Source organism: Anoplophora glabripennis, unplaced genomic scaffold (assembly GCF_000390285.2).
Source record: "Anoplophora glabripennis isolate ALB-LARVAE unplaced genomic scaffold, Agla_2.0 scaffold112, whole genome shotgun sequence".
Taxonomy (NCBI): Eukaryota; Metazoa; Arthropoda; class Insecta; order Coleoptera; family Cerambycidae; genus Anoplophora; species Anoplophora glabripennis.
In genome coordinates this window covers 613,823-636,180 of record NW_019416609.1, presented here as the reverse complement: position 1 = coordinate 636,180, position 22,358 = coordinate 613,823, and the positions used below count along the sequence as shown (strand labels likewise).

At 33.6% G+C, this 22,358-nt stretch overlaps 1 protein-coding gene across 4 annotated transcripts in view; it reads left to right on the top strand.

The window, feature by feature from the left end:
- Positions 1-22,358, top strand: part of LOC108904534 — a 194,314-nt gene that overhangs the window by 12,227 nt on the left and 159,729 nt on the right. For all 4 annotated transcript variants that reach the window (XM_023455072.1, XM_023455071.1, XM_023455069.1 and 1 more), the window contains exon 2: positions 5,693-5,753. In XM_023455072.1, the coding sequence (XP_023310840.1) occupies positions 5,698-5,753 (56 nt within the window). In that variant the 5' untranslated portion in view covers positions 5,693-5,697. The remainder of the gene's footprint in view (positions 1-5,692; positions 5,754-22,358) is intronic.

Genomic DNA, 22,358 nt, shown 5'->3' with positions numbered 1-22,358 from the left:
ATCCTTTTGTAACTTTGTTTTTTGTTTGTTAAAAGCTTCCTTTGTCGTTTATTCCTAATAAAATAAAATGTTTGAAAAACGAATAGTGGTCCATATCTCCGCAACCGTTACTTTGCGGACACATGTTTATTAAGACTTTTCTGCTTATTTTGGTTCATACTATTACCTCCTGAAATATTTTACACTCTCTTTTTAACACCCTTTGCATATATTGCATAAATTACGCGATAATGTTTCACCTTTGGAGTGCCACAGGGCGCTAATTTAGGCCCTTTTCTTTTTAAGGCGTGTGTAAACCATCCATATTTTTCTTTTTTTGTTTGATTTATGAGTTTGTTTAACTAATAGAGGCAATCAGATCAAAATGTTGAAACTATACAAATTGTTCGTTGTGAACTTTTCTAAAAATACATTTTGCACCTCGAAATTTACAATGTAAACATTATCTTTTCCGTAAAGCATTCGGGAGAGGTTCAACTTAACGCCGTTTGCACTTTCGATTATCCATGGCAAGCCTGCCGCCCACCTCTGGAAGAATATCAAACGACTCCCACACCTGCGTCACCAAGAGAGCAACAACGAGGCGTAAGCCAAATTTACAAATTTGATACCCGGCAGTATGAAACGCAATCCATTCCCCGCGCTATTTTAATTACAACCCCAATGAGCAGCCCTGGCGTCGAGATGTGGTAAACAATATTAATCCTGTATACACATTTCATTTTTGCAGGTGCCTGCCTCAAATACAATCGCTGTTAAAGGCTAAAAAATTGCGCGAAACCAAAACGAGCAACGGGGTACTTTTTGTTGTTTTGGCTTCCTCTCTGTTTTTCATTATTTCTGAAAGCTACGGCGTGGAAGTCGCGCGGCGAAATGGACCTCGGGGTTTCACTTATTAATTAAATTCGGAGGTGTTTTGTTCGCTTTGAGTTTAATAGACTTGTCGCAGTCTCGTTCATTATTGAAAAAAATTGATTTGTGCCTCCTAAATGGAGTTTTATGCGATGTAATTAATTTACTTGAGTTTTGGCTTCATTTTGAAATGTATAATGAACGATTTTAAACATTTAATAGCTGAACTATTTACGGCTTAATGAATAACGACCATTTTGTGTTACCACAAGAGCCAGTGCATTCGTACTGCATAGTAAAATATAACTTTCAAACAAATATCTTTGTTTAAAATCTTTGCATTTCTTTTTCAGTCTAAGTTTTCTTCTTAGCAAAACGTAGCTAATAATTCTTTTTCATCTTTGACCTTGAAATTTTTGTTCACTAAAAAATATATACAGGGTCGGAAAGTCCCCATGGTTCATCGGTCGTTACGTGAGAGCGATAAAATAAGTCATAGAAATTCGTGCGATAGAGAAGGATGGCTATAATGAAGGCGTCTCATAGTCACCGCCCGTTTCGCCCTTCCACAAATAAGATCCACTTCCACTTGTAATTCAGCGACCGGTGGTCATCTTTGTTTTCGTCGTTTGGCTTTTCTTTAATAGATGTCACTACTTATACAATTTCGACTTCGGTATTCCGATATGTTAATACCATCCGTTAACAGAGGGCAGCACAACGCGTAACAAAGAAAACTTTTTACAGTAGCTAGTAGATACCTCTGTTTGTAAATCTAGTGACCTTGTTTCCCCTACTGAGAAGTTATTCAAATGGAGTATAGTGCTCAGCTGCATTTAAAGTTAATTTAGTTGTTATTTAAGTATACTTTTTAAAGACTTAAAAATCCCAAGAAATAAAGAAAAATTCCCTATTTCCCCAATTCCAAAAAAATCTGTAGATCTGGCATCACTCTTTCTAGGGCTGCGCCTCACCTTCGACAAATTGTGCTGCCCTCTGTTAACAGATTGTCATATCGGAATATGAAGTCGGAATTGTATAAGTAGTGACATCTATTACAGAAAACGACGAAAACAAAGATGACCACCGGTCCCTGAATTACAAGTGGAAGTGGATCTTATTTGTGGAAGGGCGAAACGGGCGGCGACTATGAGACGCCTTCATTATAGCCATCCTTCTCTATCTTACGGATTTCTATGACTTACTTTATCGCTCTCACGTAACGGCCGATGAACCATGGGGACTTTCCGAACCTGTATAATATTTTGTTTTAACCAATATAAAAAGAATAAGCAAGAAAGAGTGTCTTATTGTTTATTTCTAAGATGCGCTATGGAAAATTTCATAATGTTAGGCTGTTAAATCTGCCCTAAGTGTTCTATTCGAAACAAACTTTCCCCAAACACCCATACAGTCGCAAAGTTTAAACTCAGTTATAATCACAGTGGTTGTGTAAAGGATTTGCGTCTAAAGTGAGTTTGACTTTTGAAAATCCAATAAAACGGGACTAATATCAAGTCCCCTCCCCTATTTCCATGCACCTACGTTATACTTTCCGGGGAAATAAGCCATAAAGAACTAATACCGAGCGATATCTAATCTAAGCTGTCAGATCCACGTGTCCCATTATTAGAACTCTATCAACTGTTAATTCCCTCTCCCCACGGCCGTATATCAATATTTCACGAACTTCTGACGCGGACACTACGACTTAAAACGTATTATCGATTCAGCCGAGCACAAAGGGAATAGGACCTGTGCCACTATCCCATTGTCGGTGACCACCCCGAATTCACTCGCCCGCTTTTCTTCTATCCGCGTTAATCGTTCCCAGCGGTGGGGGCCTCGTTTTATGCACCCCGCCTGCAGTTCCCGATGTCGTATTAATTCGGGAAGGACGGTGATAAATCGAGGGATTGTCGCTCGAATGGGATTTAGCACCGCGGTCGCCGGTTCCGGTTTGTTTGGGTCCCCTCGCCTGGTCCGCTTGTGTTTTTAACACTTGAAAAATATCGGTTGTAGAAGATGATGCACTACTTATCCGAAAGAAAAATGGTAGATGCAGGATAGATCCATACAGGGTTAGTCAAAAGTATGGAAACCTCCAAAAATCTCAGCATTTTTCACTGCGCTCCGATTGAGGTCAAGGTGAAGGTCAATGTTCATGGTCATATCAAGATCAAGTCGGTTTTTTTAAATGACGACCCTCCTTTTTGACCTCAGAAAATTCTGCATCCGAATTTGACATCGACTGTGACCTCAAGGTTAATGGCCAAGGACAGTTCAAGGTCAAATGTTGATTTTTGCTGTAATTTTTTATTTTTAAGTACGGAATTAGAGGGAGTAGATACCTGATGGTATTCCTTAGTGACCTTGATCTTGAGGTCACTAAAAAATTGTGAGTGCCTTTTATTCCATCGTCGAAAATAAAAAATGACAGCCGGAATAATCACTTGACCTCTACCTGACCTTGGCTATTGACCTTAAAGTCACGTTTAAGATCATAATAATATGGAGTATTCTACGCTCTTTTATTTCTAGCGTCGAAATAAGGGATCGCTACTCCAAAAAGCGATATGACCTTGACATGTTCTTTCGACCTTGACGTCAAGACGAAAACCATCAGGTACCTACTCAAAGACTGCCACTCTCTCTGATTCCGTAGTTAAAAATTAAAAATTGCAGTAAAAATCAACAATTGATCTTGAACTAACTATGACCATTGACCTTGAGGTCACGGTCAATGTCATATTCGGATGCATAATTTTCTGCTCTTTCCTTTCCCGGGGTCGAAAAGGTAGGTCGCTATTTTTAAAAAATTACTTGATATGACCTTGAACCTTGACCTCAAGGTCAAGGTTACCATCGGATGTGCCGTGAAAAATGCTGAGGCCTTTGTCGTTACCATTTTACCCAAAAATGCTTTCCCGCTGATATTTTTGAGGGTTTCCATACTTTTGACTAACCCTGTATAAATGCCATAGGTATAAAAAAGAAATCGAAAAGGGTTTTTTTTATTTACTTTACTGTAGACAAATTTAAAATTCAATTAAATTTGCATGATTTTTAATAAAAAATCCTATATTGTTTAAACAATTCGAATAACCGGTATTTATTGTATAGATTTTTTATTGCTTGCAGTCAAAGACTGAATAATATGAAGAAAAGCTTCATTTTTTTAAAACAAATTCATGTCTCCAACAATCTGTCTTAGCTACAATGCTACAAACTTGGTCGAAAGCTCATTTGAAATAAGTATCAATATTCCACAAAATTGTCTTGAATGTCCAAAACTGTATCTTTAATTGTTTAAAAGTTATAGCTATTTATAAGTAAACAAATCGTATGGCCTGGCTTTGACTTCCAGAGAATACCAAACAAAAAAAATCGGTAAAAACTCGAAAAAAAAATTGTTCAACAAGAAATCATGTGTTATATGGTTCGTTTTGTTATTTTTTCTCTAAATAAAAAAAATTGCACTTTTAACGATTGTTTATAACAAATTGTTAAGTAAATAAACAAATACATTTTCAACAAAAAAAATTGTTTTCTGTAATCTTTTGGAGAATTGCAAATTATGAATTTAGAGAAAGAAAAGGATTCTTAATACATTATTTAAACAACCATGAATTAACAAATACGTTTATTTTTTTAAAATCGTATAATAAAGAATGAAATGCAAAAAATAATAGAAAAATATAATTATTGCATTTGTTTATAAAAATTATCTAAACAAACACAATTTTTTAGCTAATATTTTTTAATGTTACTTTCTAACATAAAAACAGTGCCAACATTATTTTTCCTTAAAAAATTATTTTAGTTGTCAAAAGGTCTCCACGAAGTGAAATAATTGTAGCACCTTTTTTTAAACAATTATCCGACTTTGAATGTTAACGCGAACTCTAAAATTTTTAAATGATTAACAATGGTTCTATTCGTTGAAAAATCTATGAAAATTTTTTTTCTCAACGGAATTTTTTTTATTCAAATGTTAATAATACGAAAATTTTTTGAAATTTTTATATGAACATGTAATATCATAAAAAAATATGTTTTAAGGTCGGTTTCGCGGCGCCGTATGTGCATTGCTTTTGACGCTAAGAGCCCCATTTTCAACATTAAATTAAGATTATAAATAACGATAGAAATTCGGGAGATATAGGAAATTTCTTCTTCTTTTAGGATCTTTTCAAATAATTGACGTTAACGCTTATATGTTTCGAGTTATTTACCAAAAACGGAGCCCCTTTTTTTAATCTTTTTTTATTTAAAACTTTTGCAATTGCTTATGTGTGTTTATTCGCACATTTTTGTAAGTAAAAATGACCTTTTTGGCTTTGAAAAATAATTACTCATAAACTAATGATTGTACAGAAAATCTAAGCATGGTTTTGAAAACTGCAAACAATCCTCTATAAGACGTTCTTATCCTTTCTGGATGAAAAAAATTTTCAATGCAAGAAATTTGATTAAAAGAAAGGTAAAAAATTGCGCTATTAAAGATTTTCACTAAACTAAAGATAACTTTACAAATAATGAATAGACTAAGGATCCTTTCGGATTTTTTAACCTCAAAGTATCCGAAAGAAATTTTCAAGAGTTCAAACAACTGTTGTGATTCGAAATATTGAAATTATGGCTAGGGCTGTCAGAGAGAGCCGCGATTAAATTGCGTGCCAAACGGGTCAACCGAGACATGCGCGAGCCGCTGCCTCAGAATGCTCTTCACGTTCACGTCACATTAGTATACTGTTGCCTTTGTTATCGTGCGGATATTACGTAATTAATTGCGTGTGTATGACGTCCATGCATTTCTTCAGTATCTATTTTGTTTCAGGTGGAATGGCACGTGCCGCCATGGCTTTGAGGAGAGGATCGAATCAAGGGAATAATACAGAGTGAGTATTTTTCTGAAACGAATAATTTCAATGATCATTATGACCCGTCACATAAAGCTAGGGCCTCAAAGTTGATCCTTGGGGCATTATCAGTATTACCATAAATTTTCAGGTTTGTTCAAATTGAAAACAAAATATTTATGACTGTAGTAGTAAGTTCGTGTGATTAGTATCAAAAATATGGAATTCCCGATTCAGTATAATTTTAGAAATGTTTCATATGTAACGTCTGGGAATGTTTTAATATAGTTTTAATGATTTAGTACCAATTATAAAACATTTTTGACCGTTCCGTAAGTTCCTGTCCCAGCACCCTACACTGATGGAAAGACATCGCTCCAAATTTGATCGCTATCTGTTTACTATCTGTAACTAACAAAAAGTCGTAGTGAAACTGCACCAAGACTGATTAACTGAACCCATAAAGTTCCTTATCGAGGTGATTAATTTTCCAGGAAAACTCGTACGACGTATATGTCGATACCCCTTAGAATCTACGCTCAAGTCCGTCGGCCGGAAAATCGATTTTTCCTCATAGTACTACTCGAATGGAGATTTTATATAGGGATAGTTTCTAGCATGCCCGTTTATCATTCAGGCAACATTGTCCCGTTTTTTGAATGTATAGTAGAGAAATACATATAAAGGAATCGGAAATATACAGAGTGGGCCATTTTATTCTATGCACCCAAATTTTTCCGTACCTAAGCGATATAGGAAAGATGATTTAGTCAAAAGTTGTCCAGGACAATGGAGGTCACCTATATGTGCAACTAGCGTTGACCTTGAGATTCATTTTCAAGGTCATTTGTAGGTCGGAGTATTTATTAATTTAAATAGGAACCCCTATTTTTGACACCGGATACGAAAAGAGCGGGAAATTTTACGTCCGAAATTATATTTTCAAATTTATTATCTTCGAGAATTCAAGGTCAAAAAACACCGGGACCTTCAAATGACCTTGAAAATTGACCTGAAGGTCAAGGACGTTATCAAATTTGAGTTTGATCTACCTTTCAAATGTACCCTCATAACGTTACATCTGCCCAAAAAATTAAATAAATAAATAGCAAGCAAATTTCCAACATTTGACCTTCTCAAGGTCAGTACAACAACAATTAAATTATCAATTCTGACGTTAAATTTTTCACTTTTTTTTTAATTCGGTGTCAAAAACAAAGTTTTCTATTTAAAAAACACAGACATTTAAATGACCTTGAAAACGACTTCAAGGTCGACATTGTTAAGGTAGTGTTCTATATTTCCTATAAAGCTTCACAACGTTTATTTCTCCAAAAAATTAAAAGCATTTGACCTTGAATTGACCTTTTCAAGGTCACGAAAACAAACTTGAAAATATCATTTCGGACGTAAAATCCGGTGTCAAAAAGAGGGGTATTTTAAAAATACTGAGACCTATGAATGACCTTGAAAATGAATCTCAAGGTCAAAGCTAGTTGCACAGATGGGTGACCCTCATTGTCCTGAACAACTTTTGTCGAAATCGTTTTTCCGTATCTCGCTTAGGAACGGAGAAATTTGGGTGCATAGATTAAAATGGTCCTCCCTGTACATACAGGGTGTAAATAAATAACTGCGAAAAAATTCAGGGGATGATTCCCTGTCGAAAACATAAGGTGTGTATTTCATATAAAAAAATCTCAATTGAACATCTTCTACGAAGATACAACCCCTTAAAGACTGAAAGGCCAAAAAATTGTTTTAAATTTTTTTCTGACATACCAAAAAAGTGGCAGAAATAGATTAAGTCAACGTTTTCTGCTATCGAGAAGGCACTCTGTAAAAACTTTCTGATTTTCCCCTTCGGTTGTAAGGGGTAGAAAAGGCCACCCCTAAAACTTATTTAAAATAAAAAATATAAAAAAATATATATAAATTATCAGAAAAATACACTATAAAATAAAAAAAAGTTTCATGCTGTAGCTTTGACCTTTTTTGGAGCGGGGTTATATTATATATTTATTTACATTATTTTTTTATATGAAACATTTCTTGACANCAGCTCCAAATATCATATTTGGGTTAATTTGTTTTATCGATGTCTAATTTCCGTGACGTCACAGGCCTTAACGCTATAAACTTACCGAGATGGAATTTTAATGAAAAAATGAAAAAAATCATCCGATAAAGATTCCAACCTGCGGTTTCCTATTTTCTCTTTCCGTTTGCCTGTAATGTAATAATCTTCATTTCTGGTCACTCTGTACATATTGAAGATTCACCCTGTACAGGATGTTCAGTTTGATGCGGTTTTATTTCACCACGGCCACTCCGTAGCTTAAAAGCAGTTGAAATCTTCGAATAAAAACCATAGCGACGTCCCCGCAGGCCAATACAATTAAAAATAAAAACTTGTATCGGGCGTCGCTGAGTGAACTGTTCGTTTCCGGCGCCGCGACGTCACTTTCTCCTCCCCGAGACCTTAAATAGAGCAACGCGGCGAAATAAAAATTAAATATTAACCCGACGAAATTGTCGTAACAGAATTCTCCAGCTCCGGCGGCCGCCGCGCCCGGAAACGCTAGCCGAGGGCAGGAAATAATATTTAGGCGGAATTGAAGTCGTAAAAATGTTCGCCGCTTTCTTTCGGCATCTCGTTCCGGGGCGGTTAATGGGAATTTATTCGCTCCGCGCCCCAGAACTCCTCTACGGAGTCTAACGTACAGGATGGAGGGGTGAAATGGAAAAGAAGTAATAAAGAAACATACAGTGTCCTTTAAAAAAGTACGATGGTTTGTCGGGTTGTTTTGCCGTGGCTTATACATAGCAACCCGAATAACTATCGTAAGAAAGAGTAAATTTTTCATAAATATTCGAAAAAATATATCGATTATTTCTAAATGTTACATTGACGGCTAATTAAGTCGATACAGACCCACAAAAAAAAAGTGACAGTTCCGAAAGACAAGATCGTGGTATCCATACGGTTTTGGGGTCGCTAAATCCGAATCCAGTGTCCCTTTAACACTATTAGCTCTGGTTTAAGGTCAGTTCAAGGTCAAATGTAGATAATCAATTGCCAACAAAGTAAATCAATATATCTAAACATTTTTTGAAGTCGCTAAAACCGAATCCGATGTCCGTTCGACCCGATTAGCTCTGGGATAAGGTCAGTTCAAGGTTAAATAAGCTTATTAATACTACTATCTTATTTGTGACTCAAATTATAATACCCATAAATGTTTACTTTGATTGTTTTGAGTTTAGAACTTGAGAGTATTTAGCATACCTGATCGGATCAAATAGACCCCGAATTCGGATTCAGCGACCTCAAAAACGTATAGATATATTGGTTTACTTTGTTGGCAATTGATTCTCTACATTTGACCCCGAACTGACCTCAACCCAGTTCTGAACGACTCAAACGGACACTGGATTCGGTTTCAGCGACCCCAAAAACGTATAGATAGATATATTGGTTTACTTTGTTGGCAATTGATTCTCTATATTTGACCTTGAACTGACCTCAACCCAGATCTGAACGGATCAAACGGACACCGGATTCAGATTCGGCGACTCTAAGAACGTATAGATATGTAGGTTTAGTTTGTTGGCGATTGATTCTGTATATTTGACCTTGAATTTACCTTAAACCAGATCTGATCGAGTCAAACGGACACCGGATTCGGATTCTTCGACCCCAAAAACGTATAGGTACGCAGGTTTAGTTTGTTGACAATTGATTTTCTACGTTTGACCTTGAACTGACCTTAAAACATTTGACCTTGAACTGACCTTAAACCAGAGCTAATCGTGTCAAACGGATACCGGATTTGGATTCAGCAACCCCAAAATGGTCTTGGCTTTCGGAACTGTCACTTTTTTTTTGTGCTGTTATTATTGAAAATCTTAAATCATTACCAGGTTGTTGTTGTACTTAGAAGTTTGAAATAAAATCTTTTGAAACTTCTCGCTCACATTTTTCGTAATTTTGAGCATTCCCGGCATTTTCTGGAAAAATGTCAAATTTGACGAATTTAGAAAATCGCGCGAATGCTGTTGGCCCGTCATTTGGCATTATTAAGTTTTTCAAAAGGTAAGAAAATCTTACATGGTCCGTATTCTATTTTATCAATGTTGCTGTCTCTTGACCATTAGTTTGGCGGGAAGTTTAAAATGTGTATATTGTTTTTAAACATAATTTTTGCTTGTCATTCCATTACTAATTTACGAAAAATTTAATACTATGGCAGCAAAAGTAAAGTATATATTTGTGTAATGCATTTTAGCCCTCTTTCCGTTTTTGAACTAAAATACAGGATGTTCCATATGAAAAAAAATGTCATGTCACAAAAACTAAAAATATATTTTTAAGATATCTTGAATGGGAAACCAGAAAAGGGCACCAGTTGGTTTAGCCCTGTCTGTAGCTCGAAAATGGTAACAGATAGAGAGATGCGGTTTGCGCCATTGTTATTTTCTCGAAAAAAAAAAGCTCTGGATTTGTCTATCAGATTTGCTCTGTCTATGACAGACTCGCAGTAACCCTTGAAAACCGACCAAGTACATGGCGGTTCAATCAACACGAAAAAACAACTACAATAATCCTAAAAGTAAGACTTTTTATTTCAGACCCTCTTCTCTACTAGTCAAAGCTACTAAAACTAGAACGGAATTCATTTAGGCGCTCGAATCTAGTAGCCATTTGTAACCCGCCCCTCGGGACGCGCTCACCCCCCTCCCCGGCGAATACTGCCGACGTAAACAGCCGCGTAATTTGTAAATTTCCCGTCCCCCATAAAAACAATTTATAAACTCCGCGTTTCCGCTCCCAAAAACAATATTTACCTCCATTATTTTTCATGGGCCTGAAGGCGGACGTCTCGCGCACGAATCAAACGATCTGGCGCCAATTCAGGGACCGTTTATGGAAATGCTGACGGAACATACTGCTTTGGAACTGCCATCGAGATGAAGTCTGTATAATGTGGAAGACGCACATGGATATTTCCCTTCATATTCGCATTTGTTTGGGTATTTTACAGAAGCTATCAATAATAGTGTATTTGTTTCATTGTATGTTCAATCTGTGAACAAATTTGGGAATCTGACTTTGTGAAGTACTCTCCAGTAAACGCAACGTGCCACAGGCACACACAAAAAAAGTCCAATAGTTCGATATTTTTCAGAAAATCCAATATTTAGCTGAAAATTTATCCAAAACTTATATTTTCCTAAATTTTGTCCAAATACTTATATCGTTTTCGAGTATTTTGAGTAAAATTGACACATGACTGATATTTCTTCGAAAATCCAATATTTGGATGAAAATTGGACTAAATGTGAGTTAAAACAGATTTTATTTGTTTTTTTTTTTTGACCCGCATTTGGGCCAATTTTCACCCAAAAAAAATCACTTTTCTCTGAAATTCATGGGAAAGTCATGAATTTTGACTACAGGATCGTGTTAGCTCATCGAATTCCTTCGGAATGATATATGGGTCCCTTGGGTTTGGACTTGCTCATGTAATTTGTGTTATGATGCTCTAATCCTACTTCGTTTATACAAATATGTTATTTTTAACCATGGTTGAAGCTACATACATGTATAAACGAAAACATTTGTTTTTTCGACTCAAAGTCAAAGGACCTTTTCGTAAGATTTTCTAATAGTCTTAACTTTAAGCTGTTTGAAAAACTTCAAATAAAAAAATTATCAAATTTTTAATCTATCTTGAAGGACAAATTCCATTTTTTAGTATTTCGTAACCCATGTTTAGTATGTTCCGCAGGTACATTTTATTACCTATAGTGAAGTGTACCAAAATTGAAAAAAAATCCTTGAAATGAAAAATATTTTGTTATATACCAGTAGCGGAGACACAAATGTAACAATTGGGAAAAAACGAAAAAATTGTAAAAAGTTGTTTTTCCATGGCTAAAAATTTGAAAAATTGAAGATCTTGAAAACAATACTTACTTGAAAAAATACTTCTTAGTACTAGTAGATTCATGCACAAATTATCAAAAGGTAAATATGTTATTTAAAACAATATTTTATTTAAAACAACAGATTAAAAAATCGAAGTCTTAATTTTTCATGAGTAAATAACGCACAAAATATCAGTTCTATGAGACTAAAAAATACAGCAGTGGTTTTTTAACCAAATTTTCTTTGGACGTCCTGAAATATTGAAAATTTTTATCAATTTCCTCTAAAAGCGAGTTTTCTAAAATTTGCTTATTAAAATATACAGAATGATTCATAAATGGTGACCAAAAAATGAAACCTCGTATTCTTTGGTGAATTTTAAGGGGGGGGTCTTTCCTATAAAGTTTTTATCTAGTACTCTTCGTTAAAAAGATACAGGATGTTAAACAGTTTTACTTAAATGACATGACAAGCACTAATCATTCGGTTATTTAATCGAATAAAGAAATTAATAACATTAGTCATCATTCGAATGATTTTATTTGAATACTTAAATACTCAAAAATACCTCCATTTCCACGAACACAGACCCGACATCTTTTTAGTAACGAACATGTAATTTGTTCGAAATTTATTGTTGCTTGAATCCGATGAAAAACATTATTTATTCTTTCTCGAACTGCTCAGAATGTCAAAGTTGTTATCGCAGGCCACTATGTAATTTTAAAAAGCATTAAGTATGTTCGAATATCGAATTTTTCAGTTGGTTTTAAATGTTACTCGAAAATCAGGCTTTTTTCCAAAAACATAAAAGAGTAGTAATTTGTAGAAAATTGAAAGACGAATCCGAAAATATTATGGTTGTTGCCGTAAAACAGTGGCGTACTATTTTACTTAGAAAAATATGCCACCAATACCCTGTATCTCCGCCACTGTAATATGTAAACTTTAGGAAAGGCCCTCAGATTTTGGACAATGTTTACATAAATACATGTGCCCCAATTTCAAATTATTTCACTTACTAGTTCTTAAATTATTTAAAAAAATTAAAAACATGTTTGAGTTTAACACCTTGTATCTTTTTAACGTCCTCGATAAAAACTTTACAGGAAAGACCCCTCTTAAAATTCACCAAAGAATATTTCATTTTTGGTCACCATTTGTGAATCACCCTGTATAAAATATTTTGTTTAAATTGGCAAAAGTTCAATTAATCAAGCTTCCTTTTTTAATTTTTCTGGGGAGAAATGTTTTTCTCGGCGCCCAATTTTTCCGAAAATATTGGACCTCTATTTGGTACTCCTGGAAACTTCAAAATTTCAACGTCACTGGTTGTTTCGAATATCGATCAGTACTTTTAAATTTTAGCGGTACTTCTAAGAAATATTTACAGTTAAATTAGTTAAACATAATTGAAAAATTACTCGTGTTTCAAATAAAAACTGAGACTTTTTGGTGACAGGTTTTTTAAATACAGTGTAAAATATTAAAAGTTCAAAAAAATGATCGATGATGATGATGATGAATGATGATAATATGGATTATTTAACAGATATGCCTTTAGATTAGAAGATTCAGAATTTCTACATCAATTACTTTTTTAACTTTCGGCACATTATGTAGTATTTGAGTTGTTTTAGAATTATTTTCAAATTATTCAACTATCGTTCTTCAAATAAAATGGAAAGACACATTTTTCTAGGAATTAAAAACATTAATGAAGGTCTCGTAATATTCAATCTTCGAGGTCCTGATCTCCTGTATCTCCGCTACTAGCTGAGGAACTTGTAAGCCTTAGAGATATTTGATTTCAATTTTAAATATTTTTTATCTCGAGAATTAAATATTCTATGCACTATGTTCACGTGAACAGTTTCACTGAAAATCGTTTGTTTCGTCACCTGAGGATTCTGTGTGTACAGGGCAGAACAGCTAAAAATAGAACGATATTTTCCCAAAACAAGGTTACGTATCAACTGCACACGCCGCCACTGTAATATTCCAATAGACCAGAGGTTATTGTTCAGGGTTGCGTACTTTCAGCGCTACACACGTTCTCTTTCTTCCAAATAAGGCCCATGCGGCCCGACAGGACACACTATACTTCCTTATTTACATGGGAAAGTTGTTGGAGAAGTACTAAACGAACGACCCGCAGTTCTCGGCAGACATGATCGCGATTAAAACCATCTGGGTCCGTGATGGTGGTAATATTCATACGACTCTTGGCATATAAGGCCTAATTCTCCAAATAAGAAGTGGAACGCTAAAGGTATTATGTAAATAGAGTCGCGCGAGATATCTGCCATCGTTTTATACTACTCTGCGTGTTCGTTTTGTTTTAGGAAGCGTCTAATTTTCCGTCTGCGTCATAATGAATACTAAATTTCGCCTCGAATTCTAATCTAAACGCTTCTACCACCACCGAGATATTGCAGAGCCAGGATACGCTCGAGGATGACGTTGGAGAAGACCTAGGAACCAGACAACGTCGTTTACCGAAGAAGAAACTCCAAAAATCGTCACTATTCCACCCGAACGAGGCCGATCGCCAGCCAACATCGTACTGGTTCAACGCGTTTCCATTAGAGGCGATCGAACGTCGACTTTGGTCACTTGCAGTTATATAACCAGAGACAAAGACCTGACCAGTACTTGTGACGATAGGATCCAAATTTAAAATTGCGTATTGCGAAAAAATATTAATATCTAGAGGTTACTTTAGGGATCAGTATATTTATGTAAGACAGAAGCTCAGAGCGGTCAATTTTGCAGTGTAGTGCAAGTATGTATAAAAACAGATGCTTGATTCCTACATTTCTTCAAGGAAACGAAATTAAAAATGTGCTATTCTGGATAAGAATGACTTTTAGTCAGAGAGTCAGTCTCGTGCATTTTATGCATTTTAATGTGTCGTTCTGTAACAGATTTGCAACCGATTTGTGTAAAAAATGTTGAGGCTTATGAAAAATTACTTATTTTAGCTTAAATCTTGTATGACTATTTTAATTTCATTTGTATACCAAGATGGATATGTGTGACTAAAATGTTTGTATGGTGGAACATACCTTTCAAGAATATCACAGAATCTGGCATAGAAACTTTCAACTGCGTTGTTTGCTTCGTTAAGTTTTCTAGGAAATCCCAATTGCAGTTTAAAAAAATCATTATACAACGAGAGAAAGTGAACTTCCTTAAAATCATAAGCCTTATTGTACCATTTATCATGAAATTGTCTTGTTATATATAGAAGCTCCCTAATTTATAAATTTCTATTCTATTAAGTAGCAGCATATAAGCAGTACAATAATTGAAATATATTCACTGACCCTCTAAAAAGCGTTGAAAGCCATTGTTATATACTTGCTTTAGGTCTAAATTTACCTAATAGCGTGTGAATCAACTTTTACAAGTCTTTTAATTCTATTATTGGTTCAATTCAATTGATGTGTCGCATACAGTCGCTACTAAATCCATCTGGTTTAATTGTTGTTATGACGACCGTACCGGAAGTTTCGAGTAAAACACCTAATGTCGAGGGGTCGTAGGACAAAGCAACGAGAACAGAATTTAGGGTTAGACAAACTGCCATGGGTTTATACATGTTACAATACTAAATTGTGTTGCCTAATATGATAACGTATATATTAATTGAGTTATATACGTCTAATTATAGCAAGGATATTTTTTCAGGTATTACTATAGAAATATTTAATTGTATATAATACATACGTTACATACAGGATGATTACAAATTTGGAGAGGTTTTTTTAATTCTAGCTTTCTCTCTGCATTACAAAGTAATAAAGGATTTTAAAGTTCAAAGTCTATATTTTTAAGAAAATAATACCCCATATTGATAAAATTATATTATCGATTTTTTCCATCTCGAATATAGGCATTTGTTGAAGTTGTGATTTTTGGCTCCTTTTCTGTAAATTGATGTAGGTATAATTTGCACTCTTTTGAATAAAAATAATAATTTAACTAATATTATCCATAAATATTGACAAATACATGTTACAATTATACTATAATGGAAAAAAATATTTAAAAAATTGTATAACTAAATAAATAATGTTCTAGTCTATTTGACGTAAAACGAGGTGAAAAAAATCGTAAACTTGCATTTCAATTCACTTTATTTCTAGATTATATGATATAAATTCAGCCAAACTAAAGTCACACTAGTGAGAATTCTTACCGATCGAACTTTTCCGACTCTGTAGTTTGGCCGACAATAACAAACGGAGGCGTGCTGTGGTACAGCTCGACTGTTTGGACTATAGAAGGAAAAAACCGCTGGTGCGAATTCGCACTAGTGTGACCTTTGAGGTTTAAGTCTCTCATTTTAAGATCTTTAGACACATTTTTTTTTGAGACACGGTTGTCGAGCAATCAGAGGAAATATATCGTGAAAATTATTTTTTTTAGGACTTCATTGGCTCTAAAATATTTTCAAACTTAATCGATACAGGGTTAGTTAGCTTATTTATTCAGCTTCAATTTTTGCAAAGTTTCCGTCCGACTATACTTTTGTCTTTAATCATCGGTATCTTTGCAAGAAATTATTGCGAAGTAAATCCAAGGACAGTTTTGAAAATTTGAGTAAATTATCCACAAGAAACTGTCTTGGTTTTCGAAGAAAAAAAATTCTTCATCCTTGATATCAATTTGAAAAAAATGCACAAACTTGACTTAAACAAACTTTTTGTCTAAAAATCTTGAAATTAAAGACCATTTTTCACCATTCGAAAATCATTAAAAAATTCATGAAAATTATTTATTCCTTTAATTTCTATAGTAGTGTATTTTTTCATTCTATGATTTACATATAAATTTGTGTGTTTACCATATGTCCAAATCTAGTTCTATATGTTATTTACATCTTGTTTTGATTTGTTATTTTGTCTTGCGGTACTTGTTTGTATTTATTTTATTTTTTTTGTATTTTGGTTTCGTTTTTCTATTTTGCCTTATTCTGTAATTGGAACTTTCTGACTTCGGATATTGTATTTCTGTATTAGGGTGGCCCAAACAAAAAAAACGAATATTTTTTTTTCGTGTCTCTTGTGAAAATATGTAAGTCTATCATGTTTTAAGAGCCCCCTCAAATATTACCTCAAAAAAAAATTAAAGGTTGCTCGATTTTTAAAAATTTCCAAAATCGTCAAAAATTTATTTTTTTCTTTTTATTTTTTTTCTCGTTATTTCATCAATTTTTAGGTTGAAAAAAATCTCGATTCTGAAAATTTCAAATCTATTTTAATTTCCAAAGGTCACTCATAATTATTTTAACTTTCAAAGTAGTGTACCTGTGTTTTCGAGCGACCTCTAAAAATAAATATCAACGAAATAATAATTTTTTTTATTGAATTTGATGATCAAAAGAATAGAAATAAATCACACTTAAATTTTAAAAAATGAAAAAATTGTAAATATTGATATTCACAGTGCGGTAGTAAATTTTGCCTCGAGAAATTTTTTAAGTGTCTCGTGATTTATTTCTATTCTTTTGTTCATCAAATTCAATAAAAAAAAATATTATTTCGTTAATATTTATTTTTAGAGGTCGCTCGAAAACATTTCAGGTACACTACTTTTAAAGTTAAAATAATTACGTATTAGAAATTATTATAGAATTATTTAGAAATTAAAATATCGATTTGAAATTTTCAGAATCGAGAATTTTTTCAACCTAGAAAATGATAAAATAACGAGAAAAAAAATTAAAAAACAATTTTTGACGATTTTGGAAATTTTTAAAAATCTTCAGCGAACTCTAAAAAAATTATTTTTGAGCTGATTTTTTGAGAGGGCTCTTAAAACATATTTTCACATGACAAGAAAAAAATTCGTTTTTTTTTTAGGCCACCCTAATCAGTATGTACAGCGATTTGTGTAAACACTTCTAAACAGTCAGCCGAACTATCGACAGAATCAGCGGTTCCAAAAATGTTTCTTCTTATTATTGCGGTAAGTCAGCAGACATTAAAAATCCGTTCTGTGTGTAAAAAAATACTTCTGCTAATCATTTTTTCGCACGTCTAATTCTACTGATTCATTAGCAAATCCTTGTTCTAAATAGATAGACCTTATCGGGTAGTCGTGTTTGAAGAATTTTTTCTTATATTTAGGTTTCCTTTATTTCATTTTAAAAGTCCTTCAGGGTGAATCGTTGTAGAGATCGTTACAGAATGTACAAGTATATCGAGGCCAAGGTTGCTCGCGTCTTTCTCAGGCAGGCGAAAGACGCAAAGGGAACTGGAAAGCTTAAGGAAACCACATTTTTATGGGCCTCTTACATTTCATTGTTCCCATGCCGTATTGAAACATCGACAGAGCACCCTTCTCCTGAGTAATATTGATTAAGGATTTTGGGGTGCTGTATTATTGTTTCTTTGGGAATGGGGCCTCCGTGGACTGCTCGGCCAGAGAATCAATTCGTCCTGTCGATGGCGCAGTTTATTAATAGCCGTTTCTCTGGGCTATTAGGCAGGCCACGCACGCTTACGCGCACACACGCGAGTGAGTCTGCGGATTTGTCTGTTATTGTCCAAGTTATGTAGTTATAATTTATAAGATATTTTATTTTAATGTTATTAATTCCTACCATCGTTAAATGTAATCAGTATATGTATTTATTAATTAGTATTAAAAATTAATTAAAACATTAACTCCGCATTGCTGCACATATTTCAACACTTGTAAGACATGCAAACAATAAACCGCGATAATAAGAGCACTATGGAAACCACAGTTATGCTGAATAAATAGGCATTTGCCTATCAAATCGACTAAAGTTGCTTGGACAAGAAACCTTCAGATACATTTTTTCCTCGAAATCTGATCAATTATTTAAATGTTAATTTATCAATCAGAAAAAAATTGAACCTATATCTATAACTTCCCGTCAAAATAACTCCGAAAATGTTGATAATTTAGATTTTTTTTGGTAAAAGTTTCAACAAAATACTTAGTTAATCGCAATATTAATTTATTAAAAAATGTTATTTAATCATTCCTATAATGTTTCTTTACAAAAAATTACAAAAGATGTTGATATTTTGCAAAAAAATAATTTTGTTAATGTTTGAACAAATTACTGGATTAATTTAAATTTTTATTTATTAACAAAATGCATATTTGTGATGTACGCAAGAAGGTACCCCAATTTAAAAAAAAAAACATCAAAATCGGTCAACAAGTTCCAGAGATATAACTTGCTCTATCAATTTGTTCGTGGATTTGTAGATTCCCCTGACTCACAGTCATCTTGTATCGAAGTCATTATTTGGAGCATTTTCAGATATGTTGTTACAAAGCTATCGTCCTCAAAATTTTCACATAGAAACTTTAGCTCTTTATCTTCGAAATGGCACTTATTAGAAGTCTTAATCGTTATTATCAAAGTAGCTGTGATTTGTTAAAAAAAGTGTAACTTTGCCTCAAATCAAGTTAGATCAACTTTTTTTTTAATTTGTGTAAAAATACCAGCTTTACGAATATGGAAAAATAATCTCTCTAAATATATTAGCAACAAATTTATTTTAATTGTTTATAAAACAAAAATGACAGTGTTTTTTGCAATAAAATACTTTCTTCCAATAAAAGAAGTGTTTCTCTTTCATATGACACCCGCAGAATTAAAATATCTTGGTAATTTTGCTTGTCAAGTTATCGCAAAAATAATGTCTCTGTGATAAACATTTAGAATTTTGCAAAAACTATTGGATGAATCGGTCTGAAATTTTAATAACATATTAAGGACTATAAAAGCCAAGTATTTATCCAATATCAAAGTCGTAGGTTGACTTTTGCAAAACTTATTGTTTAATTAGTAATAATCGAATTTTGACAGTTTTTTGCAATTTCCCGAGCAACAAATTATCGTATCGGATTTTAAAAAACGCCATTTTAAAGGTTTTTTTATTCCCTACAAGTTGGTTACTTTCACATTACAATAAAAATTATCGTTTTTTTCTGGTAGGCAAAAAATTGATATTTTGGGTTATTTTTAAGGTTTCTGGTCGAGACTTCTCGAAGCGAGATTTCCCGGGAAATCTGGCCTTACGCGAGACGAGAAAAAAGTGTCGAGAAATCGAGAAATTTAAAAATAACGCGCGTCTTAAGGTCTTGACTGGAGTTCGTTTCGTTCATGCGTTCAATTAATTTCTCGACAAATAACTGAGCGGTTAAAGTGGTTTCTCGACTAGCTCATGATTTATTTATTTTAAGTTTTTAAGGCTTTAGTTTACTTTATGATTCTATTTTTTTTTAATGTACCTAGTTATAAGTCTGTGTAGAAATTATATTATAAGCAGATACCTAATGTTGATGTTGATTCTGAAAATATTTAGTTCCTGTTCCTTTAGTTGATTATTTTATTTTTATTTTGTTAATTAAAAGATTGTGATTATAAGTGATAAATTAATAGGAAGAACGCTTCTATATCTTTAAATTAAAGCTTGTTTTTTTTTAAGATTTCTTCGGTTAAATTCCTTATTTACTATTTGTTTAATTAAAAGACTGCATGATTAATGATTATTAATAATTATTGGAAGAAAGCTACGATTCAAAAACATTGAAATAAACATAAGTATAATGAAAGTGTTTAATAAAAAAACAAGTTAAAGGTTTTTAAGAAGAAGATACTCAAAGTTTAATTTAGTTTTGTTAGTAGAAGTAGAAACATATAAGTAATTAATAAAAATACTGAATAAATAATAAATGTTAATGATGATTGTTAAGTATAATAGCATGTTTATATTTCGCATTGCAATACCAAAATTATGACTTAAATTTTTAGAAATTTCTCGAGAATTCGAGAATTCCCAATCGAGAATTCTCGAGTCCCGAGAAAAAAAGTAGGCCGAGAAATCAGAAACCCTAGTTATTTTAGACCTTTTATTGTTAATTATTAAAAAACCTCACCTGATGGTGTGTGGGTTTTGCATATACTAAAATTCACCCAAATTTTATGAAAAACTACAGATCTTGGCTACTCAACAGTCGCCACCAGGTAAGGGTTTCCTCATATCCCTGAACTAACACTGCAAGGCTGGAAATAACCTCTAGGGAAAACGATAATTACAACAGTTTACAATTATTGTCCGTTCTTCGCAGTATTTTACATGTTGTAATAAATGGCATGTGTCGTAAATAACCCACGGGCGTTTATAGTCAATAGAGGATTACTAAGAGAGTTGAATCTAGCCCAGATTTGTTTTCACTACATTCGTTACGTCACATCAATTTTCATCAATTTCACGGTAGGCGGCTTCGGCGGAACGAAATGCACTTCCGTATTCGTCCTTCGCGTATGTAAAACAGACACGCCAATCTGCGGACCAGCATTGAGAGAAAACACGGTAGCACCAGAATGGGGAAAGTAGAGAAGCATGGGCGTGCCCTTAGTGGATGTATTTCTGGACAACTTATTGTCTTATTTTATGTGCTATACAGGGTGTTCGCAAAATACGTTAGGAAATTTTAAAGGGAGATTTCGCAGGGCAAAATAATGTTAGTATGTCATCTGACAAATTGTCGAATTCTCTATTGGTTACCATGAAACGGGATTCTTTTCTCTTTTGATGTAAAAAATCCGAGAATTTGTTCACCCTCAAATAAAGAAATTTACCAACTCTTCTCCTAACCCTAACTTCTGAGGCAACCCCCCAACGACCTCCTTTCTCCAGGTCCTTAACAACCACCCCGCGAACTCTCCCATCGCCGTCCCGATATGGGCACGTACCGGCTACATTATATGAATACTTTGTGAGCAGATAACCGAGAAGTTGGCGGCTGCCTCCGCTTCGCGCCGATCCCGCGGACGGTCATCCGCCGCTAATTCGTATTCGGTTTCTTTAGCCGGTATTGGGTTCATTGTGGTGTGCCGATCTTTAGCAGCCTCTAGAGATTTAACAATGTGTAAAAAATAGGAAAAATTTGAAAAAACTGGTATTTTCGAAGAAAAAGTATAATAATAATAATAATATTTATTTTAATATTTTTATTTTTGATTTTGTTTGTGTTTTGTTTGTGTAATGATTAAATATTATTTGTGTAATTTTGAATATTCGTTTCATTTTTAACAGTGTCGATAGGAATGTTTATTGATAATTTCTACACTGTCCCTCAAAAACACTTGTTCGATTAACAGCATGAGTCCTTACCTCAGAGAAGCGGTTCTATGTGATTTTAAATTTACCTTTACTATTCATTTTTTTGTAAGAAGCATTGAATAAAAGCAAAATTTTAACTATTTTCTCAATATGACATTTATTAAGTATTAGTTTTGAAATTCCGAACAATATGGTGATAAACACAGAAACTAGATTTTTTTTATAGACTTACATGACTAAATATCGGAGAAATTCCTTAACTCTATCTAACATGATATGAAAAGTATTTGGTTAATCAATTATTAATGTTTTAAAAGTTTTATGAAACAAATTAACTTATATTACGAACATCGAAACTAAACTAATTCTTAAACTAGGAAATGTTCAAAACTGTCATTTTTAATTTTACCCACTGAAATTGTTTATGGTTTGAACTGAAGTTTTCTATTTCACAAACTGTTTTTAGTTCAAATTCGCAACACTTTACTTTATGTTTTTGGAGAATACGCTTATGCTTATGCAACTGGACTTACGTTTATTTCTGTCTGCATCTGAATTTTCGATCGTCACTCTAACCTCACATTAGTT